General features: G+C 46.6%; 1 protein-coding gene across 3 annotated transcripts in view; it reads left to right on the plus strand.

The window, feature by feature from the left end:
* Zmat4 (zinc finger matrin-type 4) overlaps positions 1–21,793 on the plus strand; it is a 437,748-nt gene that overhangs the window by 54,261 nt on the left and 361,694 nt on the right. For all 3 annotated transcript variants that reach the window (XM_033765352.1, XM_033765353.1, XM_010617137.2), the window contains exon 2: positions 16,622–16,727. In XM_033765352.1, coding sequence (XP_033621243.1) covers positions 16,626–16,727 — 102 coding nt within the window. In that variant the 5' untranslated portion in view covers positions 16,622–16,625. The remainder of the gene's footprint in view (positions 1–16,621; positions 16,728–21,793) is intronic.

Here is a 21,793-nt window from a genome sequence, read left to right on the forward strand (position 1 = left end):
GTACTGGGGGGATTGAACTCGGGTCCTTGCACTTAGTAAGGCAGGCCACTGAACCATTGAGCTAAATCCCCGGCCTTCCCTGCTGGCTCTTGAGGTGGTCTCTAGTTGAGCCTCTCAAATTGCCAGGATGTATCGATGACTTGCATGAACAAATTCCCCAGAAAGCAGAGAATTAGAAGCCTTATGTATGACACCTGAATTCCCCAGAGGCCAGAGTTGGTGAATAAATAATGCTCTTCTTCAGAATAACCATTGTGGATATCGAAGGACCAGAGATAAAAAGCCTAAAATATGTAAAGCTTGCTGCTGTTACTTCAGGAAAATCACAGGATGGATTAGTTCAGCAGGTGGAAAAGAGCCTTTGCCCCCGGTAAGCCTTTTACTCTCTGGAAAAGCAATATTTCATTTGTGTCCTGTGCAGTTCCCTTCTAATTCTGTCCTATTTGCCAGTGTGCAAATGTTTCAGAGTGAGCTGGACACAGAGGGTCACGAGGTCCTGTTGGGTCTCTGAGCCAGCCAGTACCAGTCAGCTATGCACCAGCAGACCTTTCCATGGAGCCTGGGGCTCAGCTGTGAAGGAAGGGATCACCCATGAGTGATGGAATTTGTAAGCCAAGTCCTAATAATAGGGGACATCAAAAAGAGGGAGATGGAGAAGGAACCCAACATTATTCCGTGTCCTTACCTCTCTGCCCAGGGCTTGAATTTCATGGCTGCAGCTGCTTTGGAAGAGTCTTTTAAACTGTTTTATAACATCCTGTAGCATTGTGGTTGATTGAAGATCGGCCAAGGACCAGTCAGATCAGAACTCCATAATCATTACCTCCTTCTCGCAGAGATTTAAAGTGGAATTAAGTGATTAGAGGTGCCTAATTGCCTATGGACTCCCTTTATGACACTGGCAGGTAAAGATTGAGTTTCAAACTGCTTTCTCCTGACCCCAAATCAAGTGCAGCAGCCCAGGTAGGACCTGCGATGAGGCTGCAGCTACAACAGGCTCTGGCTTCCCTGACCGTGAGATGTGGACTTCGGTTGGAGCTGTGGACTGCATCTGGTGGCAAGTGGGCAGGAAGGAAGATAACAGAAATGTTTTAAAGAATTTTAGAAGACTTAACCCAAGTGCTGTGGCAACAGTTCGATTTAAAAGCTCTGCAAGACCTGGAGTCATGAGACATGAGCTCAAATCCCTGTCCTATTTCTGCTTGTGTGATGGGCCTCATCCTGACCTTTCCTCACCTCCAGCTTTAAGAAATATCTCCCAGAACTCTTGTGCGGGTAGAACGAAATCACTATGTGGAACTGTACAGACAGGGTACGTATGGTCAGTCAGGGTATTAGCTTCTCAGAGTCTGCTATAATAGCGTCACACATGCAGTTGCTTAGCACAACAGAAATTTATTCTACCCAGGTTCTGGAGGTGAGAAGTTCCTCCAGGTGCTGCCGGGACCATGCTTTCTCTGCAGGCTTGAGAGGGTGATTCTCCCTTGCTCCTTCCAGTTTCCAGTGCTTGCTGGCGAGCTTCAGCATTCCTTATCAAAGCCTCACCCTCATGCCTTCATCGCATGACTTTCTCCCATGTGTTCGCATTTCTCTTTTCTAACCATGCTGGCTATTGGGTTAGAGTTCTAAGCCAATATAAACTCATCCTCATTACATCTGCAAAGACCTACTTCCAGATAATGTTGCATTCACATGTTCTGTAGGTAGGATTCAACTTAATTGTGTGTGTGTGTGTGTGTGTGAGACACAATTCAGTCTAACATTCAGTAATTTTAGACTATAAAGATGAGCATCTAGGAGTGTCTCGTCAGTAGCACAGGTGAGGTTTCATGGTGGCTGAGGCTGAACTAAGGTCAAGGAGGGTGTGGCTCAGAACAGAGCTGCACTGGGTGGGAAGAGGGAGGAGCTGGTGAGCTCACGTGGTTGCCCTGGATGTGGCTGTCACTGCCACCATCAGACTCATTTACTTCTTTTTCAGCAGAGACCCAACGTGAAGGTGGTAGGAAAGGAAAAATCTTATACTGACCCCTTCTTACAGTCCTGCTCTTAGCCACAGCGACATCATTTGCGAGCTAGAGACCAGATCCTCTGTACGAGATCTGGGCATTAACATGCCTGAACATGCTGGTGCACGCTGCCAGGCCTCCCTGGAGAAGGTCCTGCCTAGATACTCCAGGGTGCACCCACGCAATCTTGGAGTCTTGGAGTCCTTCTCTTGGGGAACACTCTCTGGGCTGTTTTTTTTTCCCCGGCACTGGGGATCAAACTCAGGACTGGGACCTTGCAGTTGTGAGGTACAGTATGGTACCACTGAGCTAAGTCCCCAGCCCATTGGACTGTTTTTAAAAATACATTTTTCAGGTTAAGATTCCAAAAATAGAAACAGGAAGCTCTATTTAGGCACAGCAGGCCCACACCAGTGTGTTTAATTTTTATTATTTCATTACCAGTGCTTTTATTTTTATGATTCTATTATCCAGTGAAAATGTTTAGAATAGGACTGGATACTGAGTACAGAGTTGAGAAACAATTTCTGCCTCTAAGGGGCTTGCATTTCACAAGGAAAAGAGGCAGCTGATTACACTATTAGAAGAATTATTTTAACTGTCAGATATAAGTACAGACAAAGAGCTTAGGGGGCCTAGAAATGTACCCTCAACCAGCTTTGGGGATGTTAGGGATAATGTCCCAGAGGCGTTTGATTGGCTGGGTGATAGACAGAGAAACACAGCCTAGCATTTATGAAGACATTGAGGGGAGAGAGAAGGTGCATCTTCAGAGCAGCGCTCAGAGTAGCTCAACAGTTTAGCAGTGCAGCTCAGTAGGCTGCAGTTCCATTGCAGTGAGAGGGAGCAGATGTTCAGGGTTCACACTAGTTCTCACCAGAAACTGCAAGAGCAGCAGAGGTGCTAGAAGAAAGCCAGCCAGCAGTTGGGGCTAGCTCCTCTTGGTGTATTCCATGCAGAAACAAATCACACCATGTGAAGTTTTACCCTAGGGTCAGGTAGACTGTGGGTCGAATGACAACTCTGAGGATCAGCTTTTCCTGTGGGACAAAGTAATCCATGAGGCTGATGCTCTTCTTGGCCCCTGACAGGAGCTCCAGTGGGGCTCTGTGATGTTTGGCTTCTAGTTCATGGGGCTCCATGGAAAATTAGCCGTAGAACGCTCCTGGGTGCCAGGTGGATTGAAATATCTCATTAAGGATAGCTGTGTGGGAAGAAACAATATTTTTAGCAGTGGGTAGGAAGTGTTACTGAAATATGACTTATTTGACATTATGGAACTTGGAATCATCAGTTCAAGTCAGATGGCACGAGAGTAACTGTAACTACACTGAGGACAGATCAAAGGAGTGGGAATTGAGATTTGGCGCTAGCACATTTCTCACTCTCTCATGTTATTAAACAGCATTGAACCTATCTCCGGATACAGCATCACTAGACACAGTTCTTTGCCTAGTTTTGCATAATGCTCCTGTGATGATAACTTCGTGAACGCCGGGAGGAGCTTATAGGCCTCGGGAATCCATCCAGTCTCCGGCTCAAGGATTTAATGCATGGCCAGCCTCTAATGAGGTGGGGTGCTCTGTCAGGGAACAGACTTTGTCGAGCCTGCTGGGCGCCATGGTAGATTCAACTGTGGAGCAGAGGGAAATCAGGGTGGGGCAAGGGAGATCGCGGGCTTGGGCACAGGTGCCGGAGCCTGGGCCAGCCCACAGTCTGGAATATGACAGCTATCCGCTCCGCCTGTGTTGAGCTGAATGTCTGGACTTTCCACCTTTGCGTCCTCAGTCAGTGGCTGTGAGCCCTGAGAAGGATTCGAGACATAGAATAATCAGATCTCTGCTGCAGGAACGTGCTTAAAGGGCTTGGCTGCCAGAGGCTGGATTGAGCGGCAGGTCCAGCAGCTGGGGCAAGTTGTACATCTGGAATGGGCACCTGGGCCATGCATTACCCTGTCCATCGTGAGATGTTCTGAGGACTCATTTCACAGTAGGCACGAACCACTCGGTCTCTCAGCAAGTCATAGTCTAGTGCCTCGCAGAGTAGAGGGCCGCTCCTTCCCTGGTGAGGGTCAGGGATTACTGTTTACAATGGGAGTTGTGTTGCTAGTGCTCTGTTTTGGATGGAATCAGTATTTAAATTGCATTTCTATTCTGATCCTAATGCAGTCACATGTCACAGATATCTGGGCTTTGCCATTCTAGACAAAACATTGCATATCCTAGGGCTGGAGATTTAGACTGGTGGTGCTGCCACCTGCGTTGCAAGTACAAGGTCCTGAGTTCGATTCTTGGTACCAAAAACCAACCAACCAGCGAACCAACCAAACAAACAAAACATTGCATATCCCTTCCCAGATGCCTGCTGCTGCTGCTCTCCGCTCTCACCTGGCTCCCTCACCCTGGCATGGAATATAGTCTTTGTTAAGTGTCTGCGCTGCTGCTCTTCTGTACTCAGACTCACATGTGCTTTACTTTCCTGAAGCCTGGAAGGGTGGGCTTCACTTCTCCCTGCCCCAAATGGTTCCTGTAAGGCAGGCAGTACAAATTCTGGACTAGGCAGTGAGTCTTAGGTAAAGAATTTATTTTAGGAGTCAGGTCTCCCCATGTTGTGTTTTACCGACACGGCGAATGTGGGTAAGCTCCATGATCTTCCTGGGTGTCATGTCCGTATCCTTTATGAATGTGAAGGGGTCAGGTCAGAAGAGCCCCAAGGCCCTGTCTACTGTTGCTCTGGCTTAGCCCCCGTGTCTTTCAGGGCATGTGACCTCTTTCTCTCTCCAGTCCGATTGCTGCAGCTGGCCTGCGTCTCATGCCCTTTCCTTGGGCCCTGCCTCACCATTCATTGCTTCTTCTAGTGCAGCCCCCGTGTTTACCTTCCCCTGTTTCCTGGCCAGCTCTCCTAGGACACTGGTCTTTTCTGCTGAGGGATTGCTCCATCTTCCCTCCTGGCCAGCAGGGAGCAGGGAGAAGAGGGAGGCAGAGAAGTGGCATCAACTGAAGGTCAGTCATTGCAAAGTGGGCAGAATGGGCAGAGGCACTGGCAACTCCCTGCCAGGCTAGAGGCCAGGGTAGAACTGGAGCAGATCGATGGGGAGAGGGAGCAGGGGAACCCAGAGCCAGGCGGCTCAGCCAGGTGATGAATCTGAGTTAATTCAACCTCATTTCCTGGAAACTTCCCAATGACTGCTCACCTCCGCGGAAAGGGATGGAGAACCGACATGGGGGAGAATCTGAAAGTGTAACTACATGAAGATCTGGAATAGTAAGAAGCCTGTTTCCTTCTCAACATCAGGGCTGTTGCCAGACATCCAAGCTGTCACTCTGGCTAGGTGACAAGACCTGGCTACTCAGATGCAAGGACTTGCTCATTACCTGGCACCCCAGTGGTCACAGCCATCTGCTCACAAGCCATTTGCCCGTCATAAGATGGCAAAGCAGATTTCACAAGACACAGCATCACCATGCCAGGGGCTGAGTAGGAGGAATCTATTCAAGACCGGAGAGAAAGAGCATAGCCTTCCTAGAAGGTGCCCCAAGCCCTGAAACTCATTGCAGGTGGCAGTGTGCACAGGAAAGCTCTAGCAGTCGGTACCGCAGGGCACAGGCCTTGTCCAGAATGATGTCTTCTATTTCTGTAAGTCACTTGGTGTTGGGTCCTCATGCCTGCTCTGTTCAAAGGAGCGCTGGGTCACTGCTGCCTGGAGTGAGCATGCTCAGTGCAGGCCGGGCTGTTCAGTGCCATTAACTGGAGCACAAAGCTAAAGGGCCAAAAGCGTGTGACTCTAAGCTCTGGAGTTGAAGAACCTTGAAAGTCTCTGGCTCTTTCCAGTTCCCTGTACAGCATGTAGAAGATTCATCTAGGTAAAAGGTGTACATCTGTGTAATTTGTTCCCTCCACATGTAGCTATTTCTGTTCAAATAGAATTAGGGAAATGCTGGACGAACCCTGGAATTAGAGGTCTTAGTACATTGAAAGTTTATTTTTCAGTCTGGCATCAGGAACTGGAAACATGGGGCTCTACTCTATGTTCAGGAACCGAGAGTCTCAGAGTTTCTGACTTTGACAAATGTCCTTTAAGGCTGATTAAAGGGAGCAGGGAGGCAAGGTTGCACAGCAGGTGTTGAGCCCAGGTGTGCAAGTGCGGTCCTTCCTCTGCACACAGGTGCGGACCAGCAGTCAGCTGTATAACACTCTAGCTGCAAGAGCCGCTGAAAATCCAGTCTAACCTTTGTGACTATAAGAAAGAAAAAAAAATAGAGTGCTGTGTTACTGACACAGAGAGTGCAGAGGATTAATATTTAGAAAATCAGCTCTTAGTTTTGGTATATATCATCTATCTATCTATCTTTCATAGATTGATTTATCATCTCTGTCATCTATCCTGCTTCACCATCTTTAATAGAACAGCAATCACCCATATAAAACAAAGCTATGTTCTTATATTTTATATGAACTTACATCTATCCACAGTTTACAACTTACATCTAGTCATGTGGTTTCCGCTCATCCTACCAGCACCAGACCTGGGATAATCGTCATCCTGAATTCTGTTCTTTTACCAGACCTTTTTATAGCTGTATCTTGTTTAAATGTATCCCCAAGATTTTACGTTTTAATTTGAATTGTTTTGGACTTTATGAACAGAATCTCATTCCTGTGCTCCTCAGGCTTAATTTCTCAGGTGAATGTTAGACTGCTGCGATCTGCCTGTACTCTGGCGGGTTGTTGTGCTTCAGTCGTGCTCTGTCTGTCCCTCAATTTATTCATCTAGTCTCCTGTAAATGCACATTTGGGTCGATTACTATTTGGTCCTCATCCTTTACTTGCCTTATGTTGTACATGAGGAAGAGTTTTTCTTTCCCCGAGTTAGGGGCTTGGTTACTGGACTTTTTCGGTTCATTGCGATAATGCTTAACTTTCAACTTATCCTCTCGTCGAAGCTGTGTAAAAGGCCCTGTAGCCACACTGTGCCCAACTCGTTAGAGAACCAGGCATTGGAATTTGTACTCAGCCCTCCTTGTTCACTGATGAGCATAATGAACATAAAATAACCTTTGTGTGCTCACATTCTCCAGGTAGCTGAAATCCTTCAAATGCCATTATTTTCACTACTTTCTGCTGCATCCCCAAGCTAGGGGGCCCCAAGTCCTCCAGCCTGCTCTCCACCCTGAGAGGAAGTTCTCCTGAAGGGCTGGATGGAAGGGAAAGACTCACAAACAGTCCCTTTCCAGTAAGTGGAGAGGCAGCAAATGAGTCCCTCCTCCCACCCTTACAGTGTTTTAATTCCTGAACCTTGCATCTTGGCCACTCTACGAGTTCTACAATTCTGTGACTTTAGGATTGTTGGGAGACGACTCAGGACCGAGAGTTTGGCTTCCTTGGAGAAGGTGCGATGTTAGTATAGAGTAGCAAAACCGAGAGCTGGAGCTACGCAGCCTGGGAGCGTGGTTTCCAACAACAGGCACAGTGGTTTTTCACCCCGGACAGCTGCCCCACCCCCCCACGGTGCCTTCCTCCGTGGCTGCATAACTGCAGAACTGTGCCCCAGCTCTGGGTGTGAGAACTGCATTGCCCTCAGTCTGTCTGGTTCAGTAGGGCACTGTTGTGAAGATAAATCATTTAAACAAGTTAACAGCAGTGGAGTAATAGTTTTACCCTATATTTTCGAAGGCTGTTAAAAAGAAGGGTTGTCCCTCAGCTGGGTAGGAAACTCTGCCTGACTCGATCCTGCGCCTGCTTTGTTCAGGGTCTAAGCTGCTGCTCTGCCCAGGGAGGAATCCACGCTTGCTCTCTGCTGTGAGTGTGGAATGGGGTGGGAGTCTGTTCTTTAAAATGTGAGCGGCTTTTCTGCCTCAGCGCTCAGCCCTTTAATTTGCTAGACTGAGCGGCAGAAAACACGAAGTGCGTGTGTTCCTCCCTCCTGTTTTCTCCTTCCCTCCCTTCTTTCTCTCTGGACTAGCGCTCCTTTTTTCCCCTTTGCCCCTGATTTTCCCTTGTGATGTGGGTTAGGACTCTGCTCTGACTTGAAGTGTAAACGAATTGAAAATCCAGGCTCTCCGCCCTCCACCCACACCCCTCTGGTAGCACAGAAAGGGAAGGCACGTGTTTCAGACCCACTTTGATCGTCGCAGGTGCTGGCGTTGCCCGCTGGGGCAGAAGCCGCTGTGCTGTCCCTGACAGCAGTGCCTGTCATGATGCTGGAGCTTCAGCTGGGTGCAGTCAGATCCTCTGCTCGTCTCTGCCAGACCTCGTGCTCCCTGCAGCCCTGATGCTAAGAGGACTCGTTGGAAGTCTTGCTAGAATTTCATCTTCTGGAATCTCTGCCAACTCTGCCTGCCTGGGGACTTACTGTGCCAGCCTCGTTGTTAGGTGGAGGCAAAGTCCAGTTCTGAAATCTTAACCAGAACCCTGGGGCGGGAAGAGGGTCTACGGGACATGCACGGCACATGGGAGAGCTGGGACCATGTTTCTCAGCAGTGTTGTCTTTATTTTCATGGAGAGAGAGAGAGAGAAGGGAAGCTTGTCTGTGTTTATGTGTGTGATAGTTGCTGGATGCCAGGATGTGGGCTTCTTGCATGGAATCATAACCTTGTAGGCTTTTCCAGGGTCACACATTAAGTGCTCACTATCGCTAGGTACAGAGTAAATGCTCAACAGAATTCACTGCGTGAATAAAGAGTGGGAGACGGAGTGAGGCTGTGTAATGTCCTAGACTTGGGCAGAGGCCATTTGATGCATGACAGGAAATCTGAGAGATTTACATAGAATTGCTTAGGAAGTATGAAGCCTTGGGCAGGGCTGATCAGCACCGACTCCACCTGTGTTCCTGAGGTCTGCAATTCAGACCTGTCCATTTACATGGAAGGCAGGGGCCAGCGACCTGAGAGGTGGTGCAGAGCCAGGCCTGCACGCAGGCCTGCAGATGGTGCCCCGGAGTGCTGTCCTGCAAGCTGCCAGTGCGTGTGCTGTCCTCTTTCCCAGATGTCATCAGGCCAGCCCATGCCATGTGAGCAAGGACAGACTGGCTCTGTGCCCCAGGGTGGGAGTGAAGTGTGAATGCCCAACAGTGGCAGATGCCTCTGAGTCAGGAACCACAGAGCCTGGTTTAAAGTGAAGAGAAACGTGCCATTAAAAGGCAATTATTCAAGTGGTGTGAGTCAGCTATGCAGCTCCTGGCAGTGCCACGCAGAGGAAGGGAGTGGGGTGGGAAGTGCCGCTGTTCTCCTCGCTCCTCTCCTCTTCCCCCTCCGCTCCCCGCCCCCCCTCCACAGGTCGGGCAGCAGAGCAGAACTTGCACTCGGGAGATGGACAGTGAGAGATCTAGACTGCCGAGTCCTTTTATCTGAGGAAGATCCGTAATGGGGAAGGCAGTGTCATGTTGGAAGAAAGGCTGCCACGCTAGAAGTTGGGGAGTCAGAAAAGTTCCTCAGGCTGGTCGTGTATTTACTTGGCCTGCACTCTGCTCCCAGCCCTGTGCCATGACTCCCTGTCTGTGGACCGATGTGTGTGATGTATTAAAGCTGCAGCCCCAGAGCCAGGTCCAGGCTTCCTCCTGAGTGCTGCTCCCTGCTACGGCCTGCTTGGTGCCCCTGTCTCTGGCCTGATTTCACAGAAGTTCTTTTCTTTTCTATTCTTTTCCCTAAGGCTGTTTGGTCTGCTGCCACGGCAACCAGCCCTGTGTTAGCACCTTCCTTTTGAGAGAGAAGCCACGGGACCAGCTGACCATTTCCTAGCCCCTCCCTTGAGGCTTGGGCAGTGGCGGTGAACCTGACCCCAAAAAGCCACTGCTCCGTGCACGTCCAGGTTCCTCTCATTGCCTCTGGGACCTCAGTTATCAGCCATGCCCTGCCCTCCCCACCACCAAACCTGCTCTCCTGAGCTCCGGCTGTTTCCCAGGACCCAGCACTGAGAGATTGACACATTGAAAAGTAGACGGTGTTTTCTTTTAAGGCAAAATATGTTAATGTAGAGTCGTTTTTTTCCTAAACTAAAACCTCAGTATTCAGGTTTCATTGCAGTGTCGGCGCTTTGTGACACATGGGAGTCTGGGTCGCACCCGGGCTCCAAGTCCCCATCTCAGGGGACTGAGTCCTGCTGTGGGGTGAGCCTGGACACAGCAGGCACTGTGGAGACGCACGCTGAAGCCTCTGGTCTGCTCCCAAATCTCTCCTTTGGTTGCTAGGGAGGCCAGCAACGAAGAATCTTTCACAGGAAGGTTCAGGCAAAGACCTGAAAGAGGAGGGGAGCAAAAATCATAGGATAGCTGGGAAATCGACCAGAGACAGATTCGGGGTCAGGGAATAATGGACTCAAAGGGGTAACAGAGGAACCAGCAGGCCGATTTGTTTTGTGCTAAAGATGGGAAAGCCTTCATTTCCATATCCCCCTTTCCTGATCAGTCTTACCCTCTCCGCTATTAATAAAACAAGCAGAAACAATTTCAACTCAATTTTTGCTGTTAACAATTTTTAAATATGGCCGACTTTAAGCAGCAGTGGAGTACCTTGTGTCTGTTTCATGTTCCTAACTAGGAAGATGTTTAGTCTGCTTTTCAGTGTGTCAGCTTCTCAGTGCTGGGACCTGAGAAATGGGGCAGAGCTCTGGAGAGCAGCCTGACGGTTTGGTGGTGGGAAGAGCAGGGCATGGCTGATAACTGAGGTCCCAGAGGCAATGAGAGGAACCTGGTCGTACATGGAGCAGTGGCTCTCAGGCTATGCTGGAGGGCAGCAATGGGTACTAGTTCCGAGGGTGGTCGGTTGCAGAGGTTCGGAGTCTTTGAGGATGTGCCGGCAGAGGCAGAGTCTTCAGGAAGATGTGAGTGGGCCCCAGTCTGGTTCAGAGAAACCCAGAAGGGGTTCTGGGCACTGATGTCATGAGCAGCTTCTGGAATGTTCCCTGGGTGGTGCAGACCCCACTGTCTTCTTTTGTATAGGGTGGCTCCCCTTCCTTTTCCTGTCAAGTGTTTCTGTGGCCCTAGAAGAGGCAGCTGGAATCAGACAGAATTGGGACAGGGGTTATAGCTTTGGGCACAGGCTCAGCATTGGTCTAGGAAATGACTGCCACCTAGGAGCTGAGTTACCTCTGGCAAGTTACTGAACTTCTAGACCTTAGTTTCTTATATGGAGAATGAGGCTTGTTGCTCCACACCCCTCTTTGAGGGAATTAAACTGGGTGGTCTATATAAAGCCCTTAGCACAAGCCTGGCCCTGGGGAGCACTTAAGGAAATCTTAATTCCTTCCAGGTTAGGGGCTTTTCAAGGGTTCAAGCGCCATCAGGACCATCTTCAGGGGAGCCACAGTGCCCAGTGCTAGAGAGCTCGCGATGTCACACTGGGCACCAATGTGAGAATTCATCAGGGCAGGGCAGGAGTAGCTCTTTGGTTGAGAATGACATTAGTCTTGAATTCTGTCTTCATTAGTATGCTAGTGGGTGGAAGGTGAGTCCTTAGTTGTTCGGGATGAGCTTCATGGTGGGAAACGCTCCAACCAATGGCAGGAACCCCAGTAGGAGACCCAAGCTACAGGCTTGTCCCCTCCAGGTACTGGGGTAGAAGAGGTGCTGCCCCAGTGCCTGGCTGTAGGCTCAGATTGCTAGTGTGTATGGATCTCTGCATGCCCTGGGTGGCAAGGGTGTCCCTCTTTGTTCCCAGGGGCAGCAGCACAGAGCGATGAGTGCTCACGGGAGGGAGAGGAGCTGGGATAAAGTTCTCTTCTGACTCCATCTGTCAGTATCAGCACCTTCAATGACAAGGATAGATTCTAAGCATTTTATGGAGTGGGGGTGCTCATGGGTGTGAGGCCCAAGTATCATCTGGGAGGGAGGAGTTGCCAGCTGCATGTCAGTGGGAACGAGCCATTTCTGGGATGATGTTGGTAATAGAAAAAGACTATAATAGCAATAAAAGCTGTGATTTCAGTACACCGGCTGTGTGATCTTCCCTCTTAGCCTCTAATATGGTATTATTTATTTCTCCTCTTAAATATTTACCACAGCCCTCTGCAAATAAGAATAATAAGACAAAATTAATACTACTAATGATAGTGGCAATATTGGCTTCCCGAGCTCCTGTCATATAGCACAGCCTGCATCTGTGTTTTATCTACATCACTTCTAATCCACACAATGACCTTGTGAGAATTTTCCCTCCGTTTTAACAAATCGGGAGACAGGGCTCAGAGGGGCTGTGTAACTAGGTGGAAAGCCTAGTTTGTGAGCACCAGAACCTGGTGGGAACTGATGTGTTTTGCTCGGAATACCTTTGTGTGTGTTTCGAGATCTCTGAGTCGATGTTATCTCCATACCACCAGAAGCCTGTGATGGTACCACCAGGAATAGAGTCGATGCTGTTGTTTTTGGAAGCTAGGCAGGGCCAGGTCGGGTCAGTACCTGGTGGGGAAATGGAATGGAATGAAGCACGCAGCTCCTCCACATGCCCCAGGTTTCTGCAGTGTGAGCCTGGGTCTCTGCAGTTCTCTTGGGAAGCAGAAGAGGGGCTCGATGTTTGCCTCCGAGGACCTTGGACAAAGCCATTCCTAGCACCAGTGAGAAACATTTAGGAGTTAGTGGTTGCCTCGGTCTCCCTCTCTCTCTCCTCGATGTAGGTCTCCAGCTTCTTTTCTTTCCTGCACTTTTCTGCATTCACCCTTACATTGTTTTCTCCCAAATTATCACCTACCACTGCTCCTGCTGGATATCTTCTTGTATCTGCTGCCAGTAATGTTTTCCTTTGTACTGGGGAAAAGAATTAGCTTTTGGGTTGGAACCCATTTCGCTCCACTCTAACCCTAATCATCTTCCAATTTTCAACTCCTTTGTAACCTGCTTGAAGAGTTCTCTGACAAGCTCTCCTGTCCGCCCAAATGCTCTGGACACTTTTTCCATCCAGTTACAGCCAAGTCTCAGTTTACTGGTGTGTGTGTGTGTGTGTGTGTGTGTGTGTGTGTGTGTGTGTGTGTGTGTCTCTTCTCCTCTGCTATCCCGTGAGGGTTTGGAGACAGAGTTGCATCTTCTGTTATCTCAGTGCCTCACATGTTCTGCATTCTCATTAGTCATTATGGAATAAATAAAGCCCCCCATATTTCCTTTGCTATAGGGAGCTGCACATTGAATTCTTGCAGGTCCCTGCTACCTGTGTGAGGAGATTTGTTGGAGCCGGCAAAGGAGATAGCAGAGGAGAACTGGTCAGATTTTGATATGGCCTCCTCTGGTGTGGGCTTCTTTACTGTACTACAAGGGCACTGTCCTGTGAGAATGCTGAAGAGACTGGAGAGGTCATTCATGACCTCAGTGGCTGTGTCCTTGGATGTGCCATGATTGGGCAGCAGTGAGGAAGCTTTACTGCACGCCTGTTCCCAAAGTGGAGGTCACCACACCTTGGCTCCAGTGGGACTGCAAGGGATCCACTTCTCCATGCCTGCTCTAGCTGCTGGTGGAGGCCTGGGCTTCTCTGGACCATGGACAGAACCAAGAAAGGGCTGTTTGTTTTGCCTTCTTTTTCTTGCCCACCTCTCCTGCACTGGAGGCCAGGAAAACTATTCCTATTCCGAACAAGTCAGGGAAGGGGGTCAGGTGTCAGCTTTCCTTTTGGGAATTCCAGCCCTCGAACCATAAATCAGATGACCTACACAGAAGGTTCTCTTTCTTGGAGAAAGGCCTCATGCACAAACCAGCCTGACACTAGTCCACTAATTGCCTCTCACTGGAACTTAACTTATTCAGGCATTTCACTCATGTCTTGTGGATTTGGAAGGGTCTTTATTGCCTTTTGTATTGTATATGGACTTCCTCAAATCAATATTCTTACATAAAACAGTGAGATAAGCCATGATATTTTCTCTTCCTTTGAAGTTTTTTTAGTATACACATTTTATATTCTGCCTTTAAAGCTATTTCTGCTGCACAGCTGCTTTACCAAGACAGACTCCTACGGCCCTGCTTGGTCCAACATGTACCTTGAATATCTTTTCACAGTGCTTGATTTCTGCAGTTGGTTGTATAATGAGGAAGGAGTGTGCAGGGTGTTTGGAGATTCCTATTAACCAGGTCACCCATGAATCTATCTTCTTGCACTTCTTTATTAGAAATAGCAGGGAACATGATTATATTTAAATATAATCACTTATAGGAACTTTGTTTCAAAAATACACCTTACCAAGTTTTCTTTTCCTATTCGGTGTTTCAAAATGTTGTACTACGTTTTCCCATCATTAGAACTACTCTTCTCTGTTTTCGTTCTGTGATCTGAATAGAGACCACTGAAAATGACAGCTGGTGTTCAGATACATGTAGCCAGTTGATTTGCGATCCTCTGCCCCCGGGTAGACTATGTTGGGATGCCTCATTCTGCTCTTAGTACTATTGGGGAGGACGGAACGTGGTGCAGTAGGGACAGTCGTGATGATGAGGGATGGATGACGGGGCTTGGGAACAGATGAAAGAGAGTCATCTCCAAGAACCTTGATGGAGGAAATCTCATGAAAAAGAGAGACTAGAACTGTTTTGAGGTGTACGGGAGACAGAATCAATGAATGAACATACTTGATTCATCTCAAGAAAAACCTAACAGTCAGAGTGTCAGGGTGTCTCGAGCGTGTTGCCTTGTCGGGGAGGTAGTGAACCTGCAAGCCCTTTGGTTGCTGGTCCCCAGGCTAACAGAACCATTTGCCGGGAGTGGTGTTTCCAGAAATAACAGGTTCACATCAGCCGTGAGGTTTGGTGGTCCTTGATGTCTGGCATAGATATTATTGCTCTAGTAGTGATAAAACAGACAGAAACTGAATTCCTTTGATTTGCTGAGAACAGGGCCAGGGATTTAGCTCAGTGGTTCTGCTGCTGCTTCACAAGCACAAGGTCCCGAGTTCAATCCCTGGTACTAAAAAAAAATAAAAAACTCAAATTGCTGAGAACAAATGCCCCAAATGAGTCATTATAGCCAAGAACAAAGATGGAAAGTAAGTTTCAAGTTTTTAAGGCAGGCAACTTGTTATTACTGGCAGATTCTTTACTTACATAGCTTAGTTATTTAGATGGCTTAAATACTGCTTAAAATGGATCTCCCATAATTCATCATGTTTTTGTTCTGCTTAAGAACTGGTCAACATTTTTACCAACATCAGGATGTCAATGGAATAGGATAATGATCTCTTACAAATGCAGAGAGTTTTAGAGTTCATCCGGAAACTTCTATATTTTTCTTTGATCTTCACCACAATTCTCTAAGGAGGCATGGTAAATATTATTTCCATTCTTGTGTGGGAAAACTGAGACTAAGAGATTTGATGAGTGATCACACAGTGTCACGTGGTGGCATTAGACCTGGGATGGCCCTGCTTTGTCAAAAGTGGAAGTATGTGAGTTAGACAGTATTCCTGGCCGTGTTGATAGTAAGCATGGCAGCTGTGGACAGTCCTGTAGGTCAGTTGGAATCCAGCATGCATCTCACATAACTGTTGTCTGAGTTCTCTTGTCTTTCCACATAGCTTGCTGTCTGGCACGATCCCTACTTTGTACCTAGAAGTAGGCGGGAGAACAGAGCAGACCTTGGGCATTCGGAAGCACTGGTGTGTGTCTTACTTAAGTGGTCACAGGACCCTTCTGCTATGGTACAGCATGCTTCTGAAAGACCAATTTCACAGCCTGAGGTCCTTGGATGCATTTTGATGTGGGTTTCCGAATTGGAGAATATGTTTATTGACTTTCGTGGGATTGCTTGTCATGTGGACTGGTGAAGGTGGCTTTGATGGGTTTCAGTAACCCTGAATATAGAAGTCAGTGTGAATGGCAAAGGTTTCCTCATAATACAGGTCATGAGGTATCAAGTAATGTAGTTTGGTCTGATTTGTAAATTTTGTAAGTACTGTATAGCTGTTGAACTAAAGACTAGTTTTTATGTTGCTTTTAGGGCTTTTAGTTAAGATAACAGTCTTTGTCTAAAAAGTAATGGATGTGCATTATGGGAATTAAAAAAAATAAAAAGAATTACATGTAATATCTGAAAGATAGCTGTTATTTGAATTTTGTTAAAACAGCCAAGAATGTTTTTCTATGCATATAAATATGTAAAATGTTTAGTATAATACTGTGCATACTTATTAATACACTTGTTTTTCTATTTCACTAAATATCCTCTTAAAAGGGGGCTTGATTGAATTAGCATTTGGGAAACATCATATTTCAGAGCGTTGATGTATTAGATTTTCTTTGGTCCTCTTTCCTTTTGCTGTGTACTTCCTGTTGATGTTTTACAGTATTTCGGGTTGGTGCTTTCAAATGTTGTGTTAACATGTATCATGTGTGTAAATATGCTCTCAAAATATCCCTGATAAAGTGTTGGCTACAAGTCTAATATTTATTCGAACCGGAAAAACTGAAGCTGGGTTTTTATTTTTTTTAGGGTGCCAGGAACCTTGCTGGGCCTCTGTGAGAAAATTATAAACTGTATGTTTATTATGGCTAATTGCCATGGTAACAGCAAGGCTGGGGAGACCTACCCTGCTGTTACCATCACAATCATCCCTGTTATGGAGTCCTGGCTTTTCACAGGGTGAATGGCCTTCATTGCAGGCACGCAGTGGACTCACTTTTCTTTTCCTTTCTCTTGATTCTCCTTCAGCCTGATGAAGTCCTCCGACATCGATCAAGATTTATTTACAGACAGTTACTGCAAGGTGTGCAGTGCACAACTGATATCAGAATCCCAGCGCGTGGCCCACTACGAGGTAAGGATGACACCCATTCATCCTGTTCGAGGGGAAAGGAGCCGCCAGAGTCAAGGATGTAGGGGCCGAGGATGCCCCTCTGGTCCCGCGTGGCTTTTGTGAGCCGCAGGGTGTGAGTCTGTGCAGTACAAGGTCAAACGGGATAAACGCGGCTGTCGGGTAGGGAATGGGGGTCAGGGACATTCACAGTCGTTTTGCTTTTTAAAGTGTACCGTAAGCCCCCAAGACTCACAGGCTTTCTCTGCATGTTCTGTCATCACTGTCCTTGAGGTCCTTTCACACATAAGGTTGGGAGGCATCAGGTCCGCCTCTCTTTCCACCTGACCCTGACTGAGTTCAGGAGCCCTTCCCTAGGCCAGCAGGGGACCTGCTGCATGAGGCTATAGCATCTGCTGAGATCCCTCCCCACTGATGGTTAGTGCCCTAAATTAGAGGCCCTCAGAGTGCTGTTCCTTGCAGAACCAGGACAGTTGTGGCCCTCAGGTAGGCCTGCATGGCTTCTTAGAGGGGAGAACTCGGTTTTGGCTCTGCATTGGAGAGAAGCTGCGAATCTGAGGAATCGGTTGCGTCCCAGGAGGGAACAAGTAGGAGGCAGAGGAAAGGACCGGGGGCTCTCAGTGCTCAGTCTGCGGGGAACTTACACCCGAGCAACGTAAGTTTTCAAGTGTAATAACTTGTAAGGAATTTTAGATTGGAGGACTTAGCCAGCAATTTTCTTTTTTGGAAACCGACAAATCTGACATGCCACTTGTCGCTGGCACTCACAAGACTCTCTGGGCCTCATATTTTCCTGTGTGTCATGAAAATAATAACGATAACATATGAATAGCCAGCCACGGGGACAAGGAACTGACCCTGCGTGCTCTCAGGGTTTTGTGGCAACCAAATGAGATCTGTTGAACTAGTATTTGTGGAAATGTTTTGGAAGCTGTAATGTTTTCCAAATATGTGAATCTGTATTATTAGACATTACTAATGCTTTTGCAGCAAGGTTGTAATGAAAAAAAAAACTTGCTCTTCAGAGAATACTTTTAAAATGAGCCTCTGTCTAAAAAAGTTAATGTACTTATCCCTCAGTATCCACAGGGTGTTGGTGCCAGGATCTCCTAAAATGTTCTAAAATCTGCAGAAATTTAAATCCTTTGTATAAATGGTATATTGTTAATATAGACCCTACCCTCAGCCTCCCATATTTTATTTATTTATTTATTTATTTATTTATTTATTTTTTTTTTTAGACAGGGTCTCACTATGTAGTTGAAACTGACCTGGAACTCACTATGTAGCCCAGGCTGGTCTCGAACTCACAGCGATCCTCCTGCCTCAGCCACCCCAGTGCTGGGATTACAGGTGTGCGCCACCATGCCCAGCTCCTATGTATTTTAAATCATCTCTAGGCTACTCACAGCACCTACTACAGTGCCTACATCACTTCATTTGTGTGGATTCAGCAAAATACTGTTTTGGGGCAAACTCAAATTTTTGGTTTTTGGAATTTTCTGGATTACTTTTCAGTGCTTTTGTTCTGTGGAGTTTTGGGTCCACAGATACAGAGATCACAGATCTGGAAGGCAGGCTGTATATTCTTTTGTCACAAGACAAACAAGTGTTGGAAGAATAAATGGGAAATTATCTGAGAGCGAGTCCACTGTTTTGAAACTAATAATCTTTGTGTGTTCTGTGGATGATGTTTTATAAACCATATGGTTTTATTAATATTAAATCCCCAGCTAAACATTGGGAGAATTGATCCCTGCTCTGAAATTACATGGCTCTCTATTAGTTCTTTACTACATATTTTTAATTTTTAATTATCTTTCCATATTCTTAAGGCCAAAGCAGAGTTTTATTCATTTATCCTCCATAACACTTGGAATAGTGCCTACATATTAGAGGTGTTTAATTAGCATTTATGGAATGGACGGTTGTTTGATAAAAAAGTGCTGGTGATGTTTGACTCCATTGCTACCTGAACTAGAAAATAAACTCTGGAACAGTGACAACAACAGTAGAACTTTTTAAAGAAGTTTGATTAAGAGCTTATTCGATTTCATCTTTTCCTGTTGACATGTGACGCCGCCGCCGTTGAAGAATCTAAATGTTTAGAGACTGTGCTAGTATTGGTGATGTAGCCTAGACAGGACTGCGAAGATAAAACAGTGGCCACACGTAAGCACCAGCAGTGCTGCGAGTCCCCTGACGACATTAGGCAGCTCTCATTAAGTGGGGAGGGGACTCCAAGTGGTGCTGACTTTCCTGCCTCCCGCAGAGCTGGACGTTCCTTTCCACGAAAAGTAGCCTGTGTGTCTTTTCTGGAAGACTCCCGAGGGCAGACACAATTCGGTTGTGACAGACTCCCCGTGCCTCCCTTGTCTTCAGCTTTGGTAGGGGACCCTTACATAGTTCGGCGTCTTCTTTGAGACTGTTGGAAGACTGACTTTGATTCTGTCAGTCTGCCCCTTCCGCCCTCACACATCAACCCTGCGGCAACTCCATGCCGAGCAGGTCTCTCTGAGGTTGAAATCTGGTTCCGTTCACTGACAGCGCTGTCACACTCACTGTCAGGGCTCTATTACTAATCTGTTGTCTCCGCCTGATTTCACTCTTGAGTTCAACCTGATAGTAATTTCAGCTTCCCTGTGGAGCAAATCAGTGAGAATTCACTGCATAGTTTTTATATGTCTGGCAGTATTAGCATTAGGTATTGTAGAGGAGTCTGAGCCTAGATCAGCAATGGTCTCCGCCTGCAGGAATCTCACCAGTGTCGTCGAGAGGAGATCACAGACATGGCACAGATACCTGTGCAGTGTTGAGATGGTCTGAGGAATTCTGCTGCCTGCCGCTACAGCTGCTGCTCTACTTTGACACACACCAAGTGTTAATTATTCTGTCTGTTTGGCTTCCCGATATGTACCACGTTGTGCTGTGAACTTCACAGATCTTGCCATATTCCAAATTCCAAAGAATGAGTCATTATAATGATATTAGAGGGCTGTTAGGCTCAAGAAAGAATTGGCAGAGAAATGCCAACCAAAGCAGCACCGGTACTCTGTCTTACTCCAGAAAGAAGGGCTATTATCAATATATTAATTAATAACAGATACTGGCAGAGTGGTTGGGATAAAGGAACCCTCCCACATTGCTGGTGGGAGTGTGAACGAGTGCAATCACCATGGAAATAAGTGCGGAGAGTCTTCAGAAACCTAAATGTAGAAATTCTGTTTGATCCAACTATTCCCCTTTGGGCATCTTCCTAAAGGAGCTAAAGACATCATGTTACAGTCCTGTATGGGTACCCATGTTTATAACAGCACAACTCACTGGCATCTTGGAAGGAGTTTATGTGCCTATCCACAGATAAATGGATAAAGAAAATGTAGTATTTATGCAGAATTGAGTACTACTCTTCCATACAGAAGGGTAAATTCAGTCATTTGTAGAGAAATGGCTATGCCTTAATACCATATTATTAAGAATGAATTAGATGCACAAGCTTAAAGATTAAATGGTTTGTATTATATATTAAAAAATTAAAGTATACATTTAAAAAATAAAAAGCAAAATAAAAGATAGATTTTAGGAAACAGAGAGATCGATGTTTTACAGAAGAGAAGCTGACCAAGAGGTGGAAGGGAGGAGAATGAGAGAAAAGGGAGGAAAACAATTAAGTTGGGTCTGATAAGTGTGCCAGCTGTCCACTGGGCACGTAATCGTTATGTACTGTAAATAAATGCGTACTGATAAAATTAAAATTAAAGTTGAAAGAGACAAAGAAAGCCTTATTGTGGAATACTGTGATTTATCAAGCTTTTAGTGGATGGGTTGCTGAAATGAGCAGTCTTGGTTTCTCCAGAGAGTACTGAAGAGGTCTCCACGCTGGAAGATGTGTGTGAGGGTTAGGGGTCGCAACAGCATGGGTAGGTGGGGTGGGTTTGGGTGTTAAGGAAGGGGAAATTTTGGCTCTCATGAGGTTATTAAACATCTGGGAGCATAAAATTATAGGGAACATTTTTAATTGACAGTTGTGGTCAGGGCATACTTTTCAGAAAAGAACAACTTTTGCTATGACTTTTACCATGAAGTCTTCTTGAAGTAGGAGATAAAAAAAAAAAAATAGGTTAGTGCCTAATAGCTTCATGCCCTATTTAACAGGCTGTGCCTTCATATATGAAAATAGAGAAGTCTAATATATTTTTAATTGACCCTTCAGAAGTCCCCTTTTGCAGATAAAACCCTGATGTGAAGGAAAGGGGAAACATGGGGCATTATTATTTTTCTTACTTGCTAGGCATTAATAACATGTTAGTGTTTTGGTGGAAAATATAATTAGATGTTATTCTGGCTCACTGGATGAATAGTCTGATTCAACAGAACGAGTAAACACAGACGCAGAAAGGAAGAGAACGCTCTCAAATGAGCATGCCTAAGTGTTACAGCAGCTAGAAGTGTTTCCTGGGAAGGCTACTTGAGTTATTTGCTATAGTTTGAAGTGGCTGAAGAGCTGCCAAAGGAAAGAGTTGCTTGTGTGCGTGAGGATGGCTTTGCAGGTCTGGAGGGAGGGCAAGATGAGGTGTATTTGTCTTGGTAAGGTTCTGTAAAGCCAGCCCCAAATGGCCGGCTTGCCCTGTCCTGACTCCCCGGGGCTGCTGTACCACATGTCTAAGTTACTACCCTTGCAAAATCAGTGGCCTGGGCATCTTGGAACCTTCAGACAAGCTGGTAAGCCTCCTGAGGGAGGTGGTGTCCTGCCTTGAGCACTTTCACTTGTTCAAGGAACACTCCCCAGAGAGCTGCACTCCTGGCCCATACAGGGTGATGAACAGGAGGTAGTGGGTAGGGACAGGGACAGTAGGGCCTCGATGTCTGCACCCCAAGAGACTGCAACATGAAATGTGAGTCCATCTGTACTTGGGATCCAGTCATGAAAAAGGCTCTTTTCTACCTAGTGAGAAACACTTCTGATTTCTCTGGTTCTCTTTTTTGTACATCTCCTTTAGTGTCTATTGGCTTTGCCCGTTAATGAATTTCCTTTTGGCAGATTTGTATGTGCAGATAATATACTTGGA

The sequence above is a fragment of the Fukomys damarensis genome, unplaced genomic scaffold, assembly GCF_012274545.1.
Source record: "Fukomys damarensis isolate Sample0158 unplaced genomic scaffold, DMR_v1.0_HiC HiC_scaffold_18, whole genome shotgun sequence".
Lineage (NCBI taxonomy): Eukaryota > Metazoa > Chordata > Mammalia > Rodentia > Bathyergidae > Fukomys > Fukomys damarensis.